The 27,548-nt window shown below is 44.1% G+C and overlaps 1 protein-coding gene across 1 annotated transcript; it reads right to left on the bottom strand.

Annotated features, from left to right (window-relative positions):
* Nucleotides 1–8,329: 8,329 nt before the first annotated feature.
* On the bottom strand, nucleotides 8,330–21,021 carry LOC119161056 (E3 ubiquitin-protein ligase Topors-like). The gene is made up of 2 exons (XM_075880008.1): nucleotides 20,815–21,021; nucleotides 8,330–10,501 (listed from the first exon to the last, which is right to left on the bottom strand). The coding sequence occupies exons 1-2, from the start codon at nucleotides 20,860–20,862 to the stop codon at nucleotides 10,274–10,276; spliced, it is 276 nt and encodes a 91-aa protein (XP_075736123.1). The 5' UTR covers nucleotides 20,863–21,021; the 3' UTR covers nucleotides 8,330–10,273.
* Nucleotides 21,022–27,548: the final 6,527 nt, after the last annotated feature.

Below are 27,548 nucleotides of genomic sequence, written 5' to 3'. Positions count from 1 at the left end.
CGAGTGCGGTGCTTGATACTCTTGTGAAAGCGCTCTCCATAGATACGTGGATTCCTTCGGCACAAATTATTCTAGAAAACGAGAAGCCCTGATATGCCCTAAACGAATCAACCATGCTCATCTCAACCTTGGAATTTAAATATGGTGTCTTGATTCCCTCCTAAAATCACATGGTTATGCGTCAATGAGTTTGTTGTATCCAAACAGAAGTGGGTTCTCGATTTTCACACCCGTCGGAACGCGGCTGTTGTCGCCACGAATGGAATCCATCGGGATTAGCAGCGCGACACAGACTTTTTCACTCATCTCACATTGCTATACAACCCAGCACGTGATTGGGCAGCAGCAAAAGTAAGATTTGTATTGTTTTACCTGATACCTTACTGAATCTATTTTTTTTTATTCATCTGCAGCTTGAGACAAGCGAAAAGAAAACGCAATCATTGAAACAGCGCACGAAGCGAGCACATCCTTATGTAGGCGCACCGCGGCTCCCGTCGAAGATTCTAATATACACCATCTGCTCAAACTACCGCTGATAGGCACATCACCGTAAAAATCTGATGCCCGCCCTCCCCCCTGAGTCGGGTATGTGTAACCACCCCCCCTGAAAAATGTCTCGCTACGCCCCTGGCTTCGACCGTTTAGGAGTGGCCATAAAGTTGATCGCGACCAAGAAAACTGATACAGATCATCCTGATTGTGATTAAAACTGCCCACTTGACAACACTATTGTTCGAGGATAGGTATCCCCGCCTAAGTGTCAATTATGAGCCCTTGAGCTCTGGCGGCTTCCTAAGCCTGTTAGACGGCCTAGAGTGTAGTTAGTAAAAAGGTCATTACGCAGTCGTAGACATTTCATAAAATATGCGTTTCGATTTCTTGTGCACTCTTCGGGCTCAATGAGTGCAATAATCTTCATCACGATCAGCGCAAAAAAATACTCAGACACACGGAAGTGCACGACATACGCGCTGTCTAACAACCGAAAGTTTAATGAAACAAAAAACGTGGGATATATAAGCGTTAAGCAAGGCTTGGCGCCTCCAGCGATCTTACTGGAGAGACCCTGGCCACCAGACGGAGCCTCTGTACAAGATCAATCCGTCGTGTCACTTAAGTATGCCGGGAAACCTCACCAGGCAAGATGAAACATGTTTACACCGCATCCAATTAAATGTTGCATATGCGAATTGGAAAGCAAAATGGTAGGTGTAACCTTAATAGACAAGAAAAGAGCAAAGTGGATTAGGGAACAAACCGAGGTTAAGAATATCATAGTTGAAATCAAGAAGAAGAAATGGGCATGGCATGTTGCGCGTAAACAGGATAACTGCTGGTCATTAAGGGCAACGAAATGGATTCCCAGAGAAGGCAAGTGGGTTAGGGGGAGACAGAAAGTTGGGTGGGCAGATGAGATTAAGAAGTTTGCGGATATAAAATAGCAGCAGCAAGCACAGGACCAAGTTGACTGGCGGAACATGGGAGAGGCCTTTGTCCTGCAGTGGACGTAGTCAGGCTGATGATGATGATGATGATGATGATGATCATGATGAAACGAATTACTTCAGGAACAAAATCAGACTGTCAGGTCAGAGAGACAGTATCTGAAGATGACCGTATATAAACTACAACGGGAAACAAACTTGGCATTGGCAGATATTGTAGGCCCATGGCAGAACAGCTCCAGTGCCTCACTTGCCACAAAAGTGCTACTGACATTCTTACAGGCCACAGGCCTGAACGGAACGTTGTAAATAGTGTGACTGTATGTATTACGGGACTGTTGGGTTGTATGTGTTATGTGTTTATCACTGTATATATCATAGTCATCACCCGGCACCTGGAGTAGTATGTGAAGCGAAGAACCAAGCAAACTTTTCCAGCTTTTCATTGCAATAATTCTCTCTATCCCTCTCAACAAAGCATGTGATCACGTATGCTGTGGAAATTAAATTTCAGCATCTGTGATAGCACTTGAAGGCACCCACCACGGTGGTCTAGTGGCTCAGGTTCTCGGCAGCAGAGCCGTAGGTGGCGGGATCGAATACCGGTCGTGGTGGTAGAATTTTCGATGGAGGCAAAACTGCTTGAGGCACGTGTGCTTAGATGTAGGTGCACGTTAAAGAACCTCGCTGGTCGAAATTTCCAGAGCCCTCCACTACAGCGTCTCTCATAATCATATCACAACGACTCACTTGTTTTGTCGACTGCCTCAAATGACAGCAGTGGATGATTGTAAGCAGTTTTGCTTTGTCTAATCATTTTATCACCGGCATTATCTTTGTGTTTTCTTTGAAAGTTTGCAACATCAGTGAGTGCTTGTCGCTGCTGTATATTAAATGTAATACAATTCAATTAAAATGTGAAGCTATTGCAAAAGTCGTTGATTGCAAGAATAACTATACTTATATGCATGCGTGTGCACGTTTGGTGTTTAAAATGCCTTCAATGAAGTCAAGGAGTTTCTTTCGTAAACAATTGGGCTAGGCTTTCTCACAATTTTGTTACAAGCATACTTTGTAAGGTTAGAAGTCATTTCACCACATAGACGTATTGCATGTGCACACTCATCATAGAAATTTCAGAGGGCTTGTTTTCTTTTATTTTCTTGGAGCTCTCATGTTAAGAAGATGGGTATGGATGCTGACCTAATTTGGTAATGCTGGATGTTTATTTTCAAGCCTTGTTTATTGTAGCAGATTATTTTCTAGGAACTCTCAGCTCAAAGTGCAAATTGCTCATTTTATAACTTAGTATGACATATGGCAGTTAGTGCAGGTTTATTGTGATAGCTGTTATGAGATCACAAAGCAGGTCACGCGCGGCGACATAGTTGTACCCCGCTGCCCCTGCCACCGCTGCTGTCTGTAACCACTATCACTTGACATAAGGAAATAAACTAAGACAATACAACGAAGGCATGTGGTGACAGTAGGCTTTGAACCAGGGCCCACTGCGTGCCAGGCCAGTATTGTACCTCTGAGGCATGCCGGTGCGTTCACAAACTTGCCTTATGCAGGCGTGCTGTCGCGAAAGGAATCGTGTTAAAAATAGTTATAAAGTGCTATAGAATAGCAAAAAGAAACAACAAGGCATCACACAATGCGAATAGCATAACTAGTTGGAGCATAACAATGCTCCAACCTATCACAAAAGCTTGTTTTTGATCACCTATTAACTGTGGCGCAAACTCACTTCAAGCATAATTGCTCATCGTCGTCAGCCACCACATGAACAATTGGCAAAACATTTCTTGCAAGTGTTTAGGGGATACCACACTTCCCCGAAGAATGACGAGGGCTAGCATAGTACATGCCGGCCTACTGCATATACATTTTGATTATTTATAGCGAAGTGGGTACTGAGCAAGTGTGCTTCTAGCATTTACCAAATAGTGTTGCTCTGTAAGGCCGCTCTTCATGTTTTCGCTGTGACTGTGCTGTGCGTTTCGCGCGAGCTTGAAGAATTTTATTGTTGAAATTTAAGCATTCTGCTACAATGGTCTGTCTGGTTGGCCTAATTGAGAATTTTGAATGACACCGACAAAGTGTTCTCATAATTACTCTTAGGAATAACAATCGGTGAAAGTAATGCTTTAAAAATGAGTGTCCGCTTGTACTAGTGATGGGCATGCTGCTGCAATTACCCAAACGTGCTAAATTTCGTTAAAGCTGCTACATCTATGCTACAAATGAGCAGCATCCCTTACAAAAATGCTTATTGGGATTTAATTGAAGCTAAATTGACTTTTTTCGATAGGTTGTACTGTGTTTAAATTAGGCGTCTATTAGGTATTTTGATTGAGTTACACAAAGATATTGGCCACTATGCTTCTATTGAATATCAATTTTCCGAATTAATTAGGTGTCTGTTGAATGAGTCAAAAGGGATTATTGACCAATTATTGACCGAGTGTCAATTCAAAGAATTTAGGGGAGTGTATATTGACTTTTCTCCAAGGGTTGTACTGTGTTTAAATTAAACGTTTATTGCCTTTTTCTGTTGGGTTTCACAAGAATATTGGCCACCGTGTTTCTATTGAATATCAAATTTTGCGGATAAATTGAGCGTTTTTTTCAGCGAGTCAAAAGGAATAATTGACCATCTAGTGACTTTCTGTACCGAGTGCCAATTGAAACAAATTAGGGGAGCGTGTATTCAACCCGTATTGCGTTCGGTCAAAATGATCGATATGCAAGCATGTTATGCAACTGTCAAATATTCAAGCTAACATTTTTTGAAAATTCGCCACTTGAATATTTTGTTTCAGAACTGGTACTGAATTAACTGCTATCAGTTCATTCTTTAAGCGGCTGCTAGCAATAAAATAAGGATGCTGCGACTCGTGCTTCCGATTTCATTAATGCCATTGAGAGCTGTTGTCCCATCAAAAGCGCACTACGTTCACTCGATTTCAAAACAGAGTTATGCCTGGGACAGATAAGGCAAATCATAATTCCCATTGTAATAGGAGTGCCCCTTTTTTTTTCATTTGTGATCATGTTATGAAGTTTCTCATGAATGAGGTCATATGCTTCCGAACACACGCTTCTCCGTGTTAGCAGTAGTTGATATTCACGGACATGATAGTGTCACGGGGTCGTGATAACGACGAATGGAACTTTGCCCCACCGTGGTGCTAAGAATCTGGGCTGCAAAATTCCTTGCAAGTGTTTAGCGAATACCACACTTCCTTGAAGAATGACGAAGGGTAGCATAGTAAATGCCGGCCTACTGCACAGACACCAGCATTGGTGTCTGCAGTAGGCCGGCATTTACTGCAGTAGATCTGCAGGTCCGAATCCCGGCTGCAGCGGCTGCATTTTCGATGGAGGCGAAAATGCTGTAGGCTCAGATATGGGTGCACGTTAAATATTCCCAGGTGGTTGAAATTTCTGGAGCCCTCCACTACGGTGTCTCTCATAATCATATGGCGGTTTTGGGACGTTAAGCCCCACATTAATCGAAGATGAAGCTTTATTGGGCCGTACCTGTGGCCGGTGAACGGAAAGTCAGATTACAGCGTTACACACTGGCACTGTTAGCGGCGAACAAAGCGTTGGCTGCTGATCATCTCGCAAGTGGTGAAGCGCGTTGGCACTTATACATGTGCCGTCGAATATTTCAGTGTTATCGCTGGCGCCCATGTAGGTTTTAGAATAATCTGCAATGTAGTGCACGTAATCTTAACTTATGTGCTGAAGCTTCTTGATAACCTCAGGCGTTGATTTACAGTGTAACGGGACGATAACAAAACATGGGGAAGGAAGACTATGCACACAAACATAGATGCACGCATGCACGCTACGCACGCACGACCCGCACGTTGCTGGGCGTGTATATACACATATTCGAAAGTAACAATGGACGGGACCAGGGATTACGGCAGCATACTTTGAGAATTGGTAGCATTCCGACTTGCACAAAAAACAAGCATATGTGAAAGATACAGTATCACACGTAACGCAATGAATTGACTAAAGCGCTTATAAACCCGAGTATTGATAAAAATGCAAACATACGTGATGATGTGTTCACCGAGGAGAATTAGGTCATCGCGAGGGAATTAATGAGGACAAACTACCGTGTGTCACCTTTCCATTGTGTAAGTTTCCGACTTGAGCCGTTCTCCGTCGCGTGTCGTCTGCATCCTTCGGGAAGTGATAAAACGACACGTTTTCATCTTTCCACCACAATGCAACCCAGTTTGGGACACTTTGGTTCTCTTTGGGCATCTCTTTCCTCTTTTTCGGGCTTGCGCGTGCGGAATGGCAAAAATAAAAACTTTGCAGCCATTTCTCAACGCACGCAATGAGGTAACATTTCTCATTTCAAGGTGGACCCTGTTAGCACTGTTTCCTGGTGCCGCCGCTAGGTGGCGAGTGCTTAGGCAGAGTCTTGAATTTAAGGACGTTCACGGTTATGTTTATTTGCTGTTGTACCCCTTGTAACAGGGTGAGGGTTATAGGCACGGGTGTGTTAGCACTTTTTACCACAAATGTTTGGCGACTGCTGAGGCATCACGAGTTCGGGATTTTTTTTATTGCTTCACACTTATCTCCTAAATTTCTGCTGTTTTTGGAACAAATAAGTAAGACATCAGAACTAGAGACATGAGCTCCTAGTCTTGTAAAAATCATCAGCTTGACTGAATGCCCACTGCAAGGCAAAGAAAGGTCTCTCCCATGATCCGCCAATTAACCCGGTCTTGTCATTCCTGCTGCCCGTTATACTTGCGAACTCTTTCATCTCACCAGCCCACCCATCTTTTTGTCTTTCCTTCGTTCATTTGCGTTCACTGGGAATACAGTCAGTTATCCTAATCACCAGCGGTTATCCTGCCTACGAACTACCTGACCAGCCCATTTCCATTCATTCTTCTCGATTTCAACTCTAATAACGCTAACCGCGGCTTGTTTCCTGACCCACTCTGCTTTCTTCTTGTCTCGTAAGGTTACATCTATCATTCTTATTTCCATCGCTCCCTGCATCGTCCAGAATTTAAGCTGAACCCTCTTTGTAAACCTCCAGGTTTCTGCTCCGTAGGCAAGTATCGGGAAGATGCAGCTTTTATGTACTTTACTCATGAGGGTTAGTGGCAGATTACCATTCATGATTTGAGAATGCTTGCCAAATGTGATCCACCCCATCCTTACCTCTCTGCAGAGGACCAACCTGCTTGCGTCGCACAGTTTTACAAGATGCATAGTTGCTTTACTGTGGACCTTAGGGGGCTTCATGCACTGCGCACCACATGTTTGTTAAGAGTTCCAAGAATGCTTGTCGCTTGGCTCGTCAAATCATCTCTGGTGGACGTGCCGCTCCTTGTTTACCTTCACCTTTTCTTCGCCACCATATAGTCGCCGCTTTTTCCTTTCTGCCATACACCGCTGGCACAAGGCTGGCGTGTTGTAGCCTTTGGTGACGGTGAATGCGACACTAAGTAACGAGACGCTGTACTCTGCGGTTGCAAAGGGTACATTCTCAAGGCTTCAGTCTCGCTGTAGTGGTTTTCCACGATTGGGCAATGCCAGTTTTCGTTTTTAAACTATGATGCTATTGCGCTCCGAACAGTTGTGTTATAATTTCATGTGATAAGTTTTCGGTGTATATTGCGGGTGCTCCATGTGGCTAACAAAACTTTGATTCCTCGATCTTTCTTGTTCGTCTTTCTTTTCCCTCACGCACAAAGCTAGTCATAAGGCGCAATAAAATTGCGTGTTGACAACAGCACGTAGGAGGTCCGCAATTAAGAAAAACTTCAATTTCGTGACATGTAGGGCAAATGCGCGACTTTGCCACCACTTCTAGTTGTGACGTCATATTTTTATTTTTCTTAGCTGTTAGTCGGGACGTAGATGGTGATGGTGGCAACAAGCCACAAACTTCTGGATACATGGGCCTCTATAGAAGTTATGCTACCAGTTTACATATACTTTAGGATAATCACGAGCAGTCTACTGTGTGGAGCATCAATCAAGCGCCTCCCATGTTTTCAATGCCTGCCAGATGTGCCCGATCCAGCAGTTCACACCCCCCTCCTCTAGCCCTTCCCTATTTTAGTCCATCACCTAGATTTCGCGGTCACAAGGGAGAAAACTACTCATGTGGTGCCTCAGGTCGGAATTCGTACGAATTTTCCATGGTGTGCAGATCCGAGGAGTCTTGCATTCCTCGTGTTCACAATGTTGGCGGTCACGCTGGCTCTAAAACGAGCTGCAAAAGATGCGCTGTTCCGAGATAGCACGTCGCCGATCGTGGCACCATGCGGGCAACTGGAAAGCATCACGGCGACGCTGCTCAATGCGCCGGCTTTTAAGAGCACTGTGAGGCGGCGGTGGCATTACTTCGAGCTACAAAGGAGACCGAAGGAACAAATTTGATGCACGTATGATATTAGAGAGGGAAACGCGTCTATCACATTTCCGTTGCCAAGCCATAGCCTCTTTAATTACTCTACGGCTAAGCTCTCAGACGCACAAGTGACGCAAGCAGTTCTACCCTGAACATGTGGCGTCTGAACTAAGGCGGACCAACGGCTCCCGTTGAGGAGGGCCCTTTTGCACTGGCATCAAAAGGAATAAAGCAGAAGTCTATTATTTTAAATGCTCTCTACAGCAGACGGCTCGCGACTGGACAGCAATGGCATACGGGCGGCAATGGTCAGTATACTGTTGTCACAGAAGTACCGTTATCACAGGAGTACAGGAGTACCGTTGTCACACTTATGCGTTACTCTATTTTATATTTGTTTTTTTATTGTTTTCATTTTTATCGGTATTTCCTGGTTTAATTTTTCAGGTATCGCAAAGATCACTCAGACAACTATTTTTTTATATTTTATTGATTTTCTTTCAATGACGAAGGTTCCAGAATCATCCAGCCGGCGCAGATAAAAGATTTAAGAGCGTTGTGTGCTTGTATGAAGGAGGGTCTTTAGCTGTGCACTTTAAGTAGGCTCCGGCAAGGGCCAACGACGCTCAACCCAGGTACAGTTTCCTTAGAGATGAACTTTTAAAAAGTTCCAAGGCTGACCACGTAAAGCATCCAAGTATTGCTAGCCACGTAACATATACAAACATTAAGTGAGAATGACAGAAACCATGTGGTGAAAAACGCAGCCTAGGGTGGCAGAAAGTTAGGTCCTATGATGAAATCAACAGGTTCGTAGAGATAAGACAATTTCATGCATCGACAATAAAATCGATGTCGCTGACTTTGCCGTGAAGTGGGCCATGGATGACGAAGCTTCCAAAGCAATGGAATAAGATGATTTAGATTTCACACACTGCAGTTGAATGAAAATTAACATTAACATCTAAACATTTAGCCAATGAAACATATACGGATGAAAGACGTACCAAAAAAAGAGAAATTTAAGTATGCAAGTGCGACTTGTGAAACTACATTTTCCGGTCAACTTTTGCCAAAACCAGTCAGCTTTCGCTATGATGGAGGGGGTGAGAATGATGTCCCTTGTGGCGAATGCGTCACGCGGCTTGCTAATGTTGCCAGCACCGAGAACGCCGAACACGTCTTTTTGGCTGATAATACGGCTGGCCCCCTTCGGACAACTTGCTACTCCAGCTACCAAAGCTGTTGCACCAAGTTTTATTGCGTTCCTACCCTGGTTTTGGCGTTCATGCACGTTTTTTGTACGCCTCCAATAAATCCTCTGTTGCGTGTGCTTGGAGTTACGCTTCTGAATGTAGTAATCTGCATCACCTCGGAAATCGCTTGTTGCACAATGGCAAGCCTAACTCCTCCAAGGCTACTCCGCATTTTCGTCTCTCTGGGACGAACAATTGAGAGCCTTATGATCATTACTGTTACGCGAGTTACTTGATCCCGCACCCTGTTCGAATGGACTTGCGACGCCCCTTGCGCAAACTGCATCCTCGTCGGTCACATCAGTTCTGTCCCCGACTTGGTCTTCCACTGTGTCTACCAAGTCATCGGACCTGTCAGAGCTAAAGAGATTGTCTATGCTATTTCACTCCCATTAAAGTAGCACGACGCGAATCAGGCTTGCCACACGTTGAGGCAACTGGTTCAGCAGGTGATGTTCGAGCTCTTGCTCGTTCCAAGCGCTGCAATAACAGCCTGAAAGAATTGACAGGGTTAGCCTCAGTCCAACCAATTGGTCGTGAAGCGTACACTGTGCGACTATCGTAATCGTCAACCGTTTCAGATGTTGAACTTGCAAATGAATAGAACTCATGGACGAAGTGTTCTGTACGCGCGTTGAGCAATGGTTCCATTTTTCGAGAAAAGTCGGGATGCTTGATGTCCAAATCCAATATTAGAGACCACACATTGTTTGAAGTAGCCAACACACGTGTTTCGTCGAGCTGCATTAATGCTTTTAGCTCGTGGTTGAGCCAGGGGGCCAGACGGTCAACTTGATCTGGATTAGCACGGTAGAACTCTGGTGACACTTGGTGGAAGCTCGGGACGTGGGACACAGCCCATAGGTCGCTAAGGTATATTTGAAGCCTAAAAGCAGTCGTCATGCGTGGCCTGCTGATGTTGATTTGATTTGCGAGATTTGCATTGTGTAGCTGCGGCTGCCCCTCGCGTTCTTGTCGATGTTGAACACAATATACCTTTATGGGGATAAAAACTGCTGCCGCAGAGGCACTAAGCGACCATAACGAGGAACGTCGAGCTCCCCGACGATGTGCCAGTCGTAATCTTTTTCTGAACGGATGTTGTGGATTATCCTTTTAAATGCGTGCATACAAAGGGGACATGCGGCTGTCACTTTGGCCTACTCAAGAAGGCAGGAGAAGCAGAAATGGTGATGGCAGCCATCGGGAAATGCTTTGTTCCACACCGGTCCCAAGCAAATAGCACATTTATCATCTGGGAAGCTCTCTATGCGACTTGATGATCGCTCCGACGTCGTAGCCTCGGTGGGCTTCTGCTCCGAACCGGAAGAATCAGCCATGGTGCCAGTTGGCGAGCCACCGGGTGAAGGAAGGGTAGCCATCCGAATCTACGAGAAAAGTATGGACTCAAGATATACACGTACCAATGAATGCACTTATTTCAAGAAGTAAACAAAAATTAAAGAAATAAATAAATAGAAGGAACAAGGAAGGCAAGGTTGTATAGTTGCTCAAGAGTATTACATTGATTATGATCGGTTGCCGATGGCTACGTGTATTTGTTAAGGTAAAAGGTAACCTTAATTAAAACAAGCAGATAATGAATTCAAGGAAGATAGACACGTTTATTACATCGTTTTAGGCTTACTGTCGTAAAAATGTGTTATAGATAAGAGAGTGGACGACAAGAAACGTGCGTCTGCGAATACCGAACCTGAAACCTTCCGGGCTACGTGGCGCCAACTGTCAAAAAAAAAAAAAGGGGGGGGGTGTTCCATGCTCACCGTCATTAATGCGAGAAACTGAATATCACTCCTAAGCTTGCAAGTTCAGATCTACCTCACAAAGTGGAAAGAGGGGGGAGGGGGACTGGAGCCGTAGCTCGAGTGGTAAAGAGCATCGTGTGTGTGGGATCAGAATGTTGCAGGTTCTGTTCCTGCCAGCGGCAATTTGACGTTTTGTTTGCTGTATTTTCTTCACAGCTACACCAGAAGAGCTGCGATACACTTACAACAGAGGAATTAACTAATGAACGTCACCTACACCTTCCTTTACTTCATTATCCGCTGGTTTTAATTAAGTAATGTAAAAAAAGAAACGAGCTCTGAATTTTCTTTATTCAAGGTGAAGGTAGCGTGATGGTAAAGTGTCCCAAATTGGTCTTCACTAAAATATAGTGAATATAATATTCATTAAAACTAAGTCCATGACTTTTGACAAAAATTCTATTTAAAATGTACTACAACAGATTGGTATCCCAAATAAACAAAACGGGGGGGGGGGCAATGCTGCCATTCGGTGCCCTTTAATGCAAGGACTTGGACATCATTACGCTATACAATTGATCAAATATATTGCCGTATTTTTAATGCATACTCCTGCAGGTGTTCTGCTCAGCTGAAGCGCACTCGGTACGTGTTCACTGACAGAGAAGTTGTGGAAATACAGGCCACAAAATGATTAAACATACTAATTTTTTATTGGTAGTTTAGTTTATTGGTAGTTTAGATTAGTATTGAACCTGCTCCCTAAAATCGACAAAAAGAAAAGTGCAGGACCAGACGGAATACCAAATGAATTTTTATATAGGTACGCAGTTTGGGTCTCGAAGTACTTGACAATTATTTTCCAGTCCTCCGTAAGTAGTGGTTGCTTTCCCACTGCTTGGAAGGTTGGAAAGGTCATACCGATACACAAAGGTGGTACTACTAACGACTGCAAAAACTTCCGTCCCATCTCGCTCACAAGCACTTGTTCAAAGATTCTGGAGCATATTGTCTCCAAACATCTTTTGGCTTATCTAGATGTTCACAACCTATTATACTCACAGCAACATGGATTTCGAAAAGGCCTATTTACTATTACTCAGCTTGTTGAACTTGTTCATGATCTCCTCTGAAATTAACTCGCAAGGTCAGGTTGGCATGATACTCTTAGATTTCGCAAAACCTTTTGATAAGGTGTCCCATGCTAAACTGTTAAAAATAAACACTATCTTTAAAAACCCAAACCTAACGCAGTGGTTTTCCTCCTATTTCTCCAATCGCAAGCAGTATGTTCAAGTCAGCACGAAAAAATCTGCCCTTGCCAATGTTATTTCTGGAGTACCCCAAGGCAGTGTCTTGGGACCACTACTGTTTTTGATTTTTGTCAATGATTTACCTAAGGATATTACAGTCCCAATAAGATTTTTTGAAAAAGATTGCGTAATGTATAAAACAGTCAGGTCTCCTACCGATCAATCAGAACTAAATCTAAACCTCAAAAAAAAAAAAATACAAAACTGGTGCACCATTCGTCAGATGGATCTAAACGCCGCAATAACAGCAACGACGACCGTAACTAGGAAAAAACGCATTCTAAATACGACGTACTCTATAAACGATCATGAGCTTGGCAGAGTAGAACAACACAAATATTTGGGTTTATTATTAACTTCCGATCTACGATGGAATTCGCATGTAGACTCCGTTTGTGCTAAGGCTAACAAAGCATTGTGGAGACTTCGGAAAAATCTGCACCTTGCTAGCCCGGAAATCAAATGCTTGGCTTACAAGGCTCTGGTACGGCCAATTATGGAGTACGCAAAGGTGGTATGGGATCCGTACACAACAAGTAATCGCACTAAGCTAGATAGAATACAATGATTGGCGTCACGTTTCATATTTCACAAATACCAGCGCAGCCCCTCCCCAACTCAGCTTTGCAAGCTTGCCCACCTTGAACCCATAGAACAAAGGACAGAGTATGAAAGACCTAAATTACTTTTTTTTAATCATTAAAAAACAAATAAAAATAGACGAATCGAAGTATATGTATATAAAAACTGGGGAAACGTCAAGGCACCGGCATAACATGTACATCCCCCCTCCCAGATCACACGATTGTTTTAAGTTCAGTTTCTTTCCATGGGCGATCAGTGAGTGGAACAGGCTGCCGAATTCCACTGTCTTATCTGAATGTGTACCTTCTTTCTTGAAGGGCCTAAAGGATGTCGTGTATAAAGATGTATAGTTTATATTTTGCTTATTCTATGTCCTCAAGAGCAGAGTGCTTTGGCTATTTCTTGTCATTCATTGTTATGTATAATAGAAGTTGTATAGAGAGTACCTATTTTTTGTATGTATATTGGTTTTTTCCACCCCTGTTATAGCCCAAATGGGGCTGACAGTATAATAAAATGAAATGAAAAAAAATGATGAGAAACTAATATTTTCACAAAACTTCGACGACCCTTCATAGGTTTGCCTTCAAAAGTAGAACGGGATCGCTTAATAATCGGGCTCCGGGCGCACTGTTTTCAACCATGCCGCAATTGGAAAGGAACGTTTTTTCGCGTAAAATTGGCCTTTTCATGCTATCCTCTAATGTGAACTGGATGTACAATTTGCAGGTGTACTTCGTCATTGTTCTTTCTTTTGTCAATAGACAAAGTACACATTACTTGGCGTATAATTTAATAGGTGGGCAGCTTGAAACATCCACTCGTTGCGCAAGTAACCCGTTTTGGCTCCTGGCGCGATGCTTCTTTCAGCCGTTATTGCGTGTGTTAAGGGTATTAAACGACATTCGAACTAGTATCAAGGAAGAGCGGTGGAACACCGCACGCAGACAGCCTGGGTAAGATTCTCCCTTCCAAACGAAAATTCATGTGTGTCAGTCTTTCTCGCTGCTTTCTACCATGGATCTATACCGAGTCGCTTCGTCAGTTCTCTCGCGAGGTTCAGAGAAGACGCGCTCTCCGCCGAGCGGTTGACGGTCAATCTCAATGAATGGCCGATGTCTGCAATGTATAGGCATCAGTCCTTGTGCCGCTCCGAGAACGCGACAACCATGTGCTTGATCTTGCGATTGACTCGTTCCGCGGGGTCCGACTAAGAATTCTATGTAGTTTTCTTGTGCTTAATACCAAGGACGCCGCATGTGCCAACTGACACTCTCGCAGTTAAGACGTGCTTCTCTTAGCTATACTAAGGGAACCAGAATCTGGTGAGAACCTTCACTTCAATTTGTCCAAGGTCACTCGCGCCATCACTGTGTAAGGGGGAAAAGTCCGACCCCCTTTTTGCGGTGATCCGTGACCACCAGCAAGAACCCTTCTCCGCTAGGAGTTGTGGGGAAGGATCTCACTAAAATTACTGTATATGCTACCTTTAGCATATACAGCAAGTCCAGGTTCCACGACGCTACATGCCAAGATTTTCGAGGATGTCTGGCTGTCGATCGCCTGTATGAGGCAGGGTGGTCGTCTGTCTCGGGGCTTCTCTGATACACGTGGCACGAAGGGGCGCAAAGAATCGCATCTCATTTCATGCCTAGCCAGGTAGCGAGGCGACAAAGCCAAATACAGTACTTACCCAATTCCTACGTGCCCCCGATTGGAACGCGCACCAGATTCACGTGATGCAGGAAGAAAAATACTGCGATTCTCGATTACAATGCACCCGTGTTATAAAACTGCACCACGCTCCTAACGCGCATGCACGCATGAAATTTTCGTTAACGAACGAAACATGCAAATATTTTGTTCATTCACCAGCTCATCTTCAATATCTGGAAGTCGCCCCACCTGCAGACTGTGGCGGTGTTCTCTTGAAGACGTGCACTCGATCTACTGGCATAGTTAATTTACGCCAGTCGTGAGCGCAAACTGACGGCACACCGAAACGACGGCCTGCACCTCTGTTGTCGCTCTTTTCCATATTGAAAATAACGTAACGTTTAAATTAACGTTTAACGCTATTTTCGTGGCAGACAACGCGTCTTCGTGGCTGCTGGAGACATTCTTAAACAAAGGGGCTGAGATTGCACAACGTACAACGACAGCACGGGACATATTGCAAATGCCTTCAGCGACGAAGAAAGCCACAAGCACATGTGCAACCATTGTTGCCAGCAACTGATAAACGGTAAATACAGGCGGTCACGGCACATAATAGTCATCTCAGTGGACAGCTATGGGGTAGTTTTACATCGAAAGCTGTATATGGCTATAGGAGAAACAAAAATCGTCCTGCACCGGTGTCATGAGCGGTCTCCATCAGCTCTGTTATCAGTTACGTCATTCGCAGCGTCGTATATATATATATATATATATAAATATATATATATACGACGCTGCGAATGACGTAACTATATATCTAAGTGCGTGCGCCCTTGGCTGCGTTGTGCGTTAGCTCGCGATGTCAAACGCCGCTGAGTTAGCTCGTGATGTCAAACGCTGGCAACACATGGCGATGTGGCATCAATGTGATTGCTGGAGCGCGTTCGCCCCACATTCGCTGGGGGTTTCTCCAGCGGCAGTTTGGCTTCGGCTGCGGTGCCTGTAACCGCCTGTGTATCGAGAACAACCACTGCAATTATCGCATTGCGACGCGTATTTAACCGTTCATTACAATGTTTTATGACCGTAATCATGCGAGGCATTATGTGCGGCATGTTAAATAAACACTGGTAAACCCAAGCAAAACGTGTATAACCTCATTAAGAAGCACGAACACGGTAATCAATAATTCTAAAAGGCTTCAGTACAGCGTCGGAATGAACTCATTGCTAAACAACACGAACGTTACAGCTTCCGCTGGTTAACCATTTCTACGGAGAGCTTGGGCGGTAACTTTTTGGTTGGCACCCGAATCCAACGTTTATGTGATTGTGGGGCCTTTTTCTGAAAGGCCGCGTCGGAATCGGGTAAATATGGCAAGCCCGATCGCGTGCGATGCCCGAATCGCGAAAGAAGCGATACAGTGCTCCTCTCCAGGTGTGGGGTATCATGACCTTGAACGACACATTCGTGTTCTCGTCGGATGGGATGTACTACAACCGCCCAATTTTCGTAACCTGAACGCGCGAGCATCGACGGCCGCTTCTATAGGCGCCGCGAGTGCAGCAACAGATCGCTGCTGCCGCAGCTCCGTTATGCACTGCCTGCATCGACTTTCGCAGAGGAGTTCGCCCGAGGAGTTCGCCCGAGTACTTTCTTCGCCGCAGTGCGCCTTTGCTGTTGTTGGTCGGCATTTTCGGTGTCATGACTGCTGTGTCTGGGGCGTGGCCAGGGGGTGGCACACTAGCCTCCCCCCCCCCCCTATACGTGCCTCGTCCGGGTTTGTACGCCTATAGTATCAGCCATCAACTAGCTCATCCCGTTTTGTGGAGCTGCGCTAGTCGCGACGCCTGGAGTCTTACAAGGTAACCGGCCCCCTGCAGCGACATAAATTATGGCTGGTCGTGCGCGGAGTCACACTGAAATTTGGTGAAGTACCAGTGCTTATAAAACCTGGCCCATCTTCGAGCATACTTGCCTGACTACCTCATTTTCCGCTGTGTGCCTTTGCTATAGTTATATACCGGTCTTCGAATGCGCAGCAGGTAAGGCTGTTGATGAACTTGGGCGTCTTGTCAAAAATTCATCTGAACTCATTGACGTACGCGTATCATGTGCAGATTCTTATAAAATGAAAAATGCAGAAAGCCGGAAGAAGGGGGCATCACGACTACTGCAGCTGATCAACAAAGAATATGCGGTTATTCGCTAAATTCAAGCTAACAAAAGGGACTTGTCCCCATCAAAAATATTGCCAAATTACCCAATATAAAAACGTATAAAAATGCCAGGGACATTTATTTTAATGAAAATTGAACGATAGCTCGAGAGCTAATACCAAGAATTTCTGGCAGTATATTATGAGGTGTAGTTTTGACAGTATCGGTATAAATCATATTTATAATAACCAAACTATCAGATTATGTAGACAAGCCAAACAGCTGTAAACACATTATAAAGTGAGTCTTTTCTCCAATACAGCATTATTTCTATTCACCCAACGTCAGTAGCATATCTCGAATAAAACCAATTGAGCTTATCGTAATTTGTAAGTGGCATCGAAAAACTATTAAATCAAACAGATGAAACAGAAGAAATTGGACCACATGCAGTTTTTCTGCGCATTTTGAGACACGGTGCTCAAACGATATCTCTATACTTCTAGCTGTACATAATTTTTAACCAAACGTTTGTGACAAGCCTCCTACCTTTTGAATGGAAAACTGCTTATGTTGTTCAAATCTACAAGAAGAATTGAAAAAGAATGTTGAAAACTACAAGCACATACTTTTAACCTCGATAGTGTGGCAGGTAATTAAACTTATTCTATAGTCCATAATAACGAAACACCTAATTGAAAACAACATCTCAAATGTTCCACACGTGTTCCGACAGGGGTTCTCATGAACCACACAAATGGTTAAATTTTGTGATCTGGTATCCGATATTGATTCAGGGGGACAAACCGATTGTACCTTAAATTTATGTAAGGCATTCGACATGGTAAAAATCAGTTCTTTGCAACGAACTTGCATTATTAAACTTAGATAACACTGTCATCAGATGGATAGAAAATTATTGGTTCCAGCTCAGACACTGCGTCATTTTAAACGGCAAAAGCTCCAAATGTGTTAACGTGACATCGCGAGTTACACAAGTTTCGTATTGGGGCCAGTTTTATTTTTAGTTTCCATAAGTGATATTTCTGTAGGCGTTTTGTCACAAATTAGAGTGCATACGATTGTGTGTGCATAGATAACTAAAGGGTCACAGCGATGTGACACAACATCAAACTAATTTGTAACGCGCTTAGAATCAGTGTTTTATGTGTAAAATGAACCTAAATAAGAAGAAGTGCGTCCATATTTCCTTTACACGGTAATGGAAACGAATGGTGACAGTATATTTTAAGGAATGAAACGTGCAAAAAGCATAGTCGGATAAAAAAATATCTGGGTGTGGTGTTTTCATTGAAGTGCCCATGCAATACGCATATATACACTGATTTCTAATGCTGGAAGGGCGTTAAACTTTTTCCAACAAAGTGTAAAACTTCGAATATGAACTAAAAAAGAACGTATTTAACATGTGTTCGACCTATACTATAATATGTGCTTGTGCCATATAATAGGATCCATCGCAGGTCACTTAATTGATTAAATTGATAAAACTCAAAATCGGGCGGCCTGGTGCGTAAGAGCTGCCCTCAAATGAAAAATTAATTTTTGTAGAAACTGCTTTCCTTGCGTCAGCGAGCACTGAGACAAGCTTTTTTTTTTAAATATAGAACAATAAAACGGGAAGTAACAAAGAAAAATACTTTAAGGAAATTCATTACCATCCATCTGGAATCGCCCATGTTTTCAAAACGAGAGAATCGCGTACCAAGATCAACCTATACGCAAAATAATTTTTTTTTGTTAGAACTCGTCAAAAGTGGCAAGAGTTCTCTTAAATAAAAATGTGCTGTAAAATTGAATATATGGCACTGGTGTGACCCCCCCCCCCTTGCTATAACGTCTTCGGGCAATGCAGGGTAATCTTCGAATAAAGAATACTCGTAAGCAACCATTTCAATTGTCATGTGCACTTCATGTAGCATATAACAGCGTTATTTACAGAAGACCAGGCTCTAATTGCAATCTAGTGCTACTAAGTGATCGGTACCTTTGTTTATGTCAAACTTCCAACTACCACGAACCCCTAGTTCATAAAACTGATGTCTCAAAGTACAGTTTGACCAACTTGCGTGTATCCGAGTGGCATGCGGAAGCACAGTTGGTATAAGCGAGCGACAACCACAAGAACTGCACGTGCAGCTGGGCTTCCAGCCACAGCGTGTCACAAGGCACTGGTGGAAGTGGAAAAGCTAAACCAAGGACTAAACCATGCGCCAGGAATGACTAATTCAGACGGCTCTTTGGCTCAAACCACGCTTGGGATGGCATTATTACGGTTGCGAATCAGCGCAGTCACTGGATGTAATTGTTTTTCATGCTTAAGTTTCTTTAAATGCCGAAAACATTACCACGCAGTCTGCGTGTGTAGATCTGCCATAAAAGTTCACGGACCCCGCGAGCGCGTTCCCAAAGGATTCTTCGCGACACTTCCGCTACGACAGCGGCGGTCGACAGAACCCTACTCCAGAAACGCATCCGTCCCTTATTATATGGCCCGTCTCTTTTCTGACTGAGTACAAAAAATTTTCAGTTGTCGCTTTTTAACAGGACAATCTTTGGCACCTGCGCCTACGTGCTTCTGCACCGAGAAGCAGTCCGAGCAGAACTGTTATCAGTCGCAATCTTTCTTACAAAGTGACACCTATAGCCAACGGAACGCCGCTTGTAGCACGCCATGAAAGCTTTGATCCTGCTATGAAAACATCAATGTGACGGTCATACTGCAGATAAGCGGTTCGCTAGGAAACTGCGAACAACGGGACTACACCCGGCCTTTAATACTAAAAGGACCCGTTTCGGGCCCAGCACTGCGGTCCACGGTAGATGGTACAGCGCTAAATGATGTGAACAGGCAATTTGAAATGCGCTCGCATGGTCTGCAAACATTTGATTGATATGTGGGGTTTAACATCCGAAAACCATCATGTGATTGTGAGAGACGCCGTTGTGGAGGACTCCGGAAATTTCGACCACCTCGGGTTCTTTAACGTGCCCCCAAATCTGAGTACACGGGCCTACAACAAATATTTCCGCCTCCATCGAAAATGCAGCCACCACAACCGGATTCGATCCTGCGACCTGCGGGTCAGCAGCCGAGTTCCTTAGCCGCCAGACCACTGCGGCGGGGCTGCAAACACTTGTGGTCGGTTGTATTAGGTCATCACAGTAAATCGAACGGGTAGTTTTCGAATACCACTTAAAACGTAACAAAGCGCATCTGGTGCTGAAGTTAAGTTCATATTCAGAAAAAAAAATGCATGATTCATTTTACTTGACTAAGCACTATATAAAAAAATACCCTAACGGGCCCCAAACACCCGCACATTATCGTGGTTTCCTACAGTCGCGGCTAGTCGCCTTTTCAAAGTTGGTTCAATATCCATGAAGTACCCGTTACAACGGCGTAAGAATTATTTAATAGAGTTAGATTACGCGAACGAATGCAGTAAGCAAGTGAAGTAGAACAAAAGTGGACCTACACTGAGTAACTGCTATTGATATATCTGCAACCAGAGCGCAACTATAGCGTGCCAATGCTCGGGGCTTCCAGTGACAAAAAAAAAAAAAAAAAAAACGGACCTACAATTAAACCAGTCGTGGCATGCGAGTAGTATTTCGAGCGTATGTTTCCTAGTCCAATCGCTGAAAAAACGAGGCATTGATTTGAAATTGTTCCTCTGCTGAAATTTAGCTGCCCAGCGGTTGTGCGACCGCTTCACCTCTAGGTGGGCTTTATGTCCCAGTTTGAAGAAGGCAGACTTGTTCCGTTTCTTTTTCGCGAACTACAACATAATGACGCTGTTTTGGGGCCTCTGTGGTAAAGCATCTGCAAAGGTGAACGTCTGGTCTCGTTTGAAATGACTTTCAGGTATCGGAAAAAATGTCGATATTCGCTTAGAGCAGCTACGACGGATACTGCATGAAATGTGCGACCTCCCACGATTGCCAGGACTTGACACCCCAAAATCTCGTTACGATTACGCTGGAGGTCGTAATGAAGAGTTCAGGAAATTTTGGACTACCGGGGTTTTTTGAACGAGCTAAATTTAAGTACTTGGTCCTCGAAACATTTTCGCCTCCAACGCCAATGCAGCCACCGAGGCCGGCAAAATCTTCCACTTGCAGTCACATATAAAAACGCTACAAAAATTGATAGTCGTATAGTGCAATAAAGGCGACAAAAATCCGCGGAACTCACGCCAAATGTTCCTTGCTGGGCTGTTCCGTCCGCCTTTCGTATACGCATTGGCTGTATTCCACGTTTATCCCTCAACGAAGCCTTCGAGGCACCTTCGGACGACGCCGACTGCTCGTCGGAAAAAGCTATCGGTACTGACCGTCGAGATGCTGGGAACGGCCCCCTTCTTCAGTTCTGGCCACCTCTCGAGCGCCACCATGCAGAGTGACGTCACCGTTGCGATAACACCGCAATCACTCAAACCATAGCTCATAGCAACACCGACTAAATTTCAAGGCCGAAGGGCTGCCGCAGTGACGTCAGAGGGTGGGGGCCCAGTTATCTTACTGAGCATGCTCAGTAAGATTTTTTTTCCACATCTTTTATTCAGCCCAAGCTAGTCGCAGCAGCTGCGACAGCGGGAGCATTGGTTCTCCTAAAACGTGAATGAAACACTGGCTTTCCACCGCATTCGCGGCGTAACTGGGCCCCCACCCTCTGACGTCACTGCGGCAGCAATTCGGCCTTGAAATTTAGTCGGTGTTGTTCATAGACAACATAAACTCTTTCGCTTTTGATGCCTGTGGGAATGGGAGGCAAAGTACGATGGGATACAAATCTCCAATGCTCGCTGCTCTACAGGTTTTTAAAATTGTGATTTCGTGAACGCAAGCAGTGCTTGAACAGTTATTCACGTTGTTTTCAGATAATATTACGCGGTATAGTAGTGAATTCGAGTCACAACGCTGTCTATATTTCAGAAATGCTTAAATCCTTAGAGAAAGACACGAAGTATTTGTATCGAAAGCATCCTGTCCGCCATCGCATAGATTATAGCACGACAGCTTCTGAGGCAAGTATTCGGAAGTAAGAGTCGCTATCAAGAAGATACGATAGCGAAGTAATTAGGTTGAAGTTAAAATATTTTAGAAAGGCATGTTTGAAAACGCGTTAAAGTTTAACGCGGATGCGCAAATATTCAGTGGTACTTGGCGCATACACTTAGGAGATTTAACTCATCTTGGCTCAGCGCTGATTGCAACGTGACAACATCTTCCTTCGGATCACATTTACGCCCCGCCGCGGTGGTCTAGAGGCTAAGGTACTCGGCTGCTGACTCGCCTGTCGCTGGTTCGAATCCCGGCTGCGGCGGCTGCATTTCCGATGGAGGCGAAAATGTTGTAGGCCCGTGTGCTCAGATTTGGGTGCACGTTAAAGAACCCCAGGCGGTCGAAATTTCCGGAGCCCTCCACTACGGCGTCTTTCATAATCATATGGTGGTTTTGGGACGTTAAACCCCACATACCAATCAACGCATCGCATTTACAAAGATGTTACTCGCTATCATCTTAAAATAAGCTGTCGGCAGAGAACGTATATATCAAAGGAGCATAAAACAGGAAATCTTGCTAACGTTCGATAGCGTGTACTGTCGTTCTCAGATGCGCTTACATCAAATACGGCTGAAATATAGTTGAAATTCCAGCGTTCGTCCCTGTCTTCTGCTTTATTCTTGCGCGCGTGTTTTTGTGTTTTCGCTGGCACCGAAGCTAATTCACAGAAGCTCTTTGAAGATCATGAGGCACAATCTGGCCCAGCAGCCAGCGCTGATACACGTCAAATGTGAAAATATAATTTTTCAAAGTCCGTCTGACCAGATTAACATTCCAAAGCGGCTCAGGCTGTGAGTGGAGTGCTCCGTGTAATTTCAATCCTCTGTTTATAACGTGTGCTAGCGAGAACACACGTGAACTGTCATGATACATAGTTCACTCAGGTGAACTATACAATTGCCGCAGCCGGCCATCGACGTCGTCTGTTTTATGGTGATACCTTGAAGCGCACACACGATTTGTGTTCTGCCATTGTGTAAATGAAGGGGCGCTGCCCAGGCGTAAAACGAAATTCTCAAACGTTGTAGCCGATAAGCGTTTACAGGGTTACAGAGCGCAGCTTCCATAGGAGGCCGTTTTATCCCCTCTGAGATATCTTTTATTATGCAGTGAAGCTCTACATGGTTAGGGGAAACTAAAATTTGTCCGCCCTGTGTCCGCAAGAAAAAAACTTCCAATGACGTATGTGCCACAAAACTTCCCAAAGGTGCTAATTCGGGCTAGTTCTTAAAAAAGTAAAAAATACAGTGCGAAAATAACGGAATAACTATAAGACATGTTCATCCGTTGTTTTTGCACTGTCTTTTTGATCGTGCCACAGGAATCAGGAAGGGCCAATTACATACCACTGCTTCACAAAAAGTGAAAAGCGTATGCAAAATAAACACCGGGGCTGCATGTTTCGCTTTCACTGCTTAAGCGTCTGAACAAAGTGCTTGTGCAGTTTATTTATTTATTTTTATATTTATTCCCGCGATTGTTATGAAAAGAGTTGTTTCAAGGCTGTGAGAGGACAAAAACGTTTGCTACAAAAGAAAAAGTGAGCGCTCTTGCGCGCGCACATCACTTACTTCGTCTCTGCAACCTTTGCGCCAGAAAAAAAAATTGGGAGTGCTTAGAGCATTAAAATTGTGTTAAAACGAAAGGATACAGCAGTACCCAGCATTAGTGTGAGTGGTCAGAATAAACAGGGGCATGCACGGGATACATTTGACATTGCACAGTCAGTAATACGTCAAAGTGATGCAGTATGCTTCATATTGCTTGGCAGATGACAAGATTATGTGCAATGCAATGTGCCACATCACCCGCCGTAGGTCATTAGACTCACTGCATATATAGCTATAAGTTCCCTCACACTTTCGTTTTTTTTTTCAAAAGATCATAAATACGGCTTAGATGTACGACATGATGCATGTTCCTATACAAGTCTTCCACCCGCTATGACGTCGTGGAAGATGTTTTCTGTTGATATAACTTTCAGTGTCAATAACTACAATTGCTACATCATTAACGGTAACGTGAACCCAACAAGGGATAACTTTACCCGCTTTGAGAAGCCCAATGGTAAACAGTTGCAGTTAAGGACTTCAGGTAAGCACTACTCTAAAACATTCCTTATCTAAGCCTGCAGGGTACTTTACCTAAATATTTGTTCAGATGAGTGACTGTGAATGGTGCATCTATGAAGCAAAAAAAAATTCGACAGATTCCATGTACCATAGAAATTGATGTTACGCGAAGCATGCAGAGGGAAGCTGACTTTGCTGCAATTTTCCGATTGAACTAAACGTTGCGAAATCACGCTAAACATGTGCACAAATGTTATACGGACCGACATGCATGTTACACATTGGAGCATGATTTACACAACCAGGTGTCTACAGTTGCAAAAAGAACCCAAGAGCAACGTGGGTATAACCAACACCAGAAGTAGAAAGCAGAAATGTAGGGCTTGGGCTTGAAAGAGGGAGTTCTGGATAGTGCTACGTAGACTATACCTTAAGTAGATGGCGCTTAACTATAATTTGGGCCTGGCCTGGCACGAAGCCTGTATCAGTGGCTTGCATCCAATGTTTGACATTAGGTGGGCAGAGCTGCAACCACAATCAACGTTTCACCAAGATTACGTCTGTTTAGTGGCTTTTACAGCGAAAGCTGTTTTGAAGTATGTGTGCTGAGATTTGGGTGCACGTTAAAAAACCCTAGGTGGTCGCAATTCCCGGAGCCCTCTACTACGGCGTATCTCATAATCATATGTGGGTTTTGGGACGTTAAACCTCACATATCAATCAATCAATCAATCAAAGTTGTTTTGAGATCACAACACAGGTCACGTGTGGTGCCATAGTTGTCCGCCGCCGCCACTGCCGGTGTCCGTAACCAATATAGCAACAATTGAGACAAAAACTCAGTAAATAAACAAACATTAAGAACACAATGGTATTAGACCACGGGTCGGCTGCGTGCTAGCCCAGTATTTTACCACTGAGCCACGCCGGCTGGCGCTTGAAGCTCACTTCAATACTGGCCTTAGGCAGGATTGATGTTGGGAAAGGAATCGCGCTAATATGAGTGATAAAGTGTTTTAAAATTTCAAAGGAACAACCAGGCGTCACACAATGCGAATTGTGCGAAACGTTCGTCGTCCAATAAGCCAACTTATTACAAAAGCTTGTTCTTGTTAATGTATTATTGTTGTTGTTGTTGTTTTCCTCTGCACATGGCTCGTACCTAGAGGAGGGGGTTGGCCAATGAAAAGGTGAATTTGCCCGATACTTTGTGCATTGCTTCATTCCTAAAAAATTTTAGTTATTTAATTATAATTTGAAGTGCCAATTGCGATATTGAAGAAGAAAATAAAGGAAAAAAAATAGCAAGACCACAATTTAGCCAAGAAAATCGTTTAGTCGCAGTGATGCGTTTCTGAACGGTGAATAAAACATCCCTGTGGCTGAAACCCAGTGTAGAGAGGCTCCAAATGAGGGAAGAGCAGGTTCTGATAATTGCGAGCCCAGTTTTTGAAGAGGTGGTGCTAGTATGCTTTGTCTGAATAAATGAAAACGGCGACAATATAATAAAAAATGACTAATCGTTTCCTTTTGATTACAGTAAATGCACATAGGGGAATTCAATAAACCTGATCTATGCAAGTACAAATTGAGGGTGATAACGTGGCAACGAAACTTTGTGATGACAACTTACCTCATCCTGGAATTAGACAGCTCACTGCTCCAGGGAAATAACAAGTGGTTGTACTCCGGAGAAGCCGTCAGTGCAGGGTCTGATAAATTTTGCCTCATTTTAAGTGTGCGAAATCCCGCCACCGTGATGTGTACTGTAGGAGAGAAAAACACTGTGGCGCATACCAACTTCAGGCATAATTATTCATCGTCGTTAGCCACTGCACAAAAATTTTGGACAATTTGCTTAACAAGTGTGTTGCGGATGCCACGCTTCCTCGAAGAATGATGAATGATAGCATATAGTTAGTGCTAACCTACTACCCAAAAGTTATGATTATTTATGGCGTTGTGGGTACCTAACAAGTGTGCTCGTAGCAGTTACTCAAAGAGTGTTAAGAAAAGGCTCTGAAAGACCGCTCATCGAGCTTTCGCTGTGACAGTGATGCGCGTTCTGCGCAGGCCTGTTGATTAGGTTTTCACAAACCTAATCAAATGTTGATTACCTAAAAGCTAATCACACGTTTATTAGGTTTTCAAGTTGACTATTCACACAAGCCCGCCGACTGCCTGGTGAAATTATTTTCCCAACTGCCGGGAGATTAGACATTCCCAACCTGGTTTGCTTACAGCTCCATCCACCTTTTGTGTGAGTGTGTTTTGTGCCTCATCCAGAGCCTGTATCGACCAAATCACGCAGATGCTATCTCATGAAAGCCCCATAGCATGTTTACGTGGAGCGTCAAACGCGAAACTTCGAGCTGGGGGTATTTATTTATTTATTATACCTCAAATGCCCCAGCGGGGTGTTACATGAGGGGTGGGCTGGGGTACGAATTTCTTTCGATGTAGGTTTTGAACAGAACTGGGCTTGTGTGGTGCACGACGTCGGGTGGAAGATCATTCCGATCCTTTGCTGTTTGAATAAAGAACGAGCGAAGGTGGGCAGTTGTGCGGGTATGCGCAGAATAAACAGTGTTGTGGTGGCTAGTACGAGAAGAGATTCGATGTGTGGGCAAGATACCGGATGCGTCAGACAATGAATGAAAAAATTTGTGAAAAAAATATTAGTCTAGCGGCCTTGCGTCGCAATTCTAGATTCTGAAGTTGGGCTCGTTCTTTCAGATTAGTGACACTTGAGGGATATGAATATTCAGAGCAAATGAACCTTGCTGCCCTATTCTGAATATATTCAACATTTTAGATAGATTAGATTGGTGCGGGTCCCAGATGGCGCAAGCGTACTTGAAAAGGAAGTACTGTTGTACCTTACCGCATCACTCAAGCCGGCAGTGAAGTGGATATTTTTTTGTCTACCTTCTCTCCCCAGCTAGTGGGTAAAACATGTGTATATAAACCTTTTCCAGCTTAGGCGTCCGATATACTCGCAGCCAAATCAGGACTTCTATGGGACGCTAACGAAAATTGTGAAGTTCAGCTCAAACGAACAAGGGCTTTGGAAAATCCGTGCAGTTTGTGTTGAATGTGAAGATGACTTATTAGATTATATATTTGTAAGCAAAGACCGGATATGTCTTACTCAAGATCTCTCGCCCCAGACTCGGTGCTAAAGCGAAGTTGCTACGAATCCCTTTGTTCTCGGCGCATTCGAAGACGCCACGATGCATCATCACGTGTACAAAAGGACGCTGCATAGCCACAGCTTTTCTGATTATCGCGATGGCAGCAGGATAGAATTTGAGTGAGTCTAGAATATCATACCCCATGCTCTTGCGGCTGCTCTTTCTGCACGCACTACGTCTGCCAGCAACAGACAGAAAGCGAAGCCTCGTTTTTTCGTTGACGGCATGCGAAGTGTCACTTTGCTGATTATGTTTATGTACTTGTGTAGTTCATTTTGTTTTTTTTTTTACTAATAGCGATTTTCTTCGGGAGAACTGGAGAAAGGCTCCGTGCAGTCAGTAGAGGCGAGGTAGAACAGTGAGAGAAGGGTGATGCAGGACGCACTCGGAGAGCAGGTTTCAGTTAGGAGAAATTGGTCATGTTATCGAAAGCGTCCAAACCCCCTAGTTCTCTGCGAGACAGCGGCTGAGCACGTGTAAAATTTGACGCAGCATCACTGCACAGCTCGTTCGTATTGACGGCGTCAACATCATTGGGGTCGCTACACCTGAACGCCACCACCGCGCCCACCGGAAGGAGCGAAGTATAGGAACGA

The sequence above is a fragment of the Rhipicephalus microplus genome, chromosome X (assembly GCF_043290135.1).
Source record: "Rhipicephalus microplus isolate Deutch F79 chromosome X, USDA_Rmic, whole genome shotgun sequence".
Classification (NCBI taxonomy): domain Eukaryota; kingdom Metazoa; phylum Arthropoda; class Arachnida; order Ixodida; family Ixodidae; genus Rhipicephalus; species Rhipicephalus microplus.
Note: the sequence above shows the minus strand (reverse complement) of the source record. Positions and strands in the feature narration are given on the sequence as shown.

Excerpts from the sequence above, each read along its gene's own strand:
- LOC119161056 (XM_075880008.1), bottom strand. The coding sequence starts at position 20,862 with ATGCGTATACGAAAGGCGGACGGAACAGCCCAGCAAGGAACATTTGGC. Across the intron at positions 10,502-20,814 it reads CCCAGCAAGGAACATTTGGC|ATTCGGATGGCTACCCTTCC; the intron begins GTGAGTTCCGCG and ends CTTTTCTCGTAG.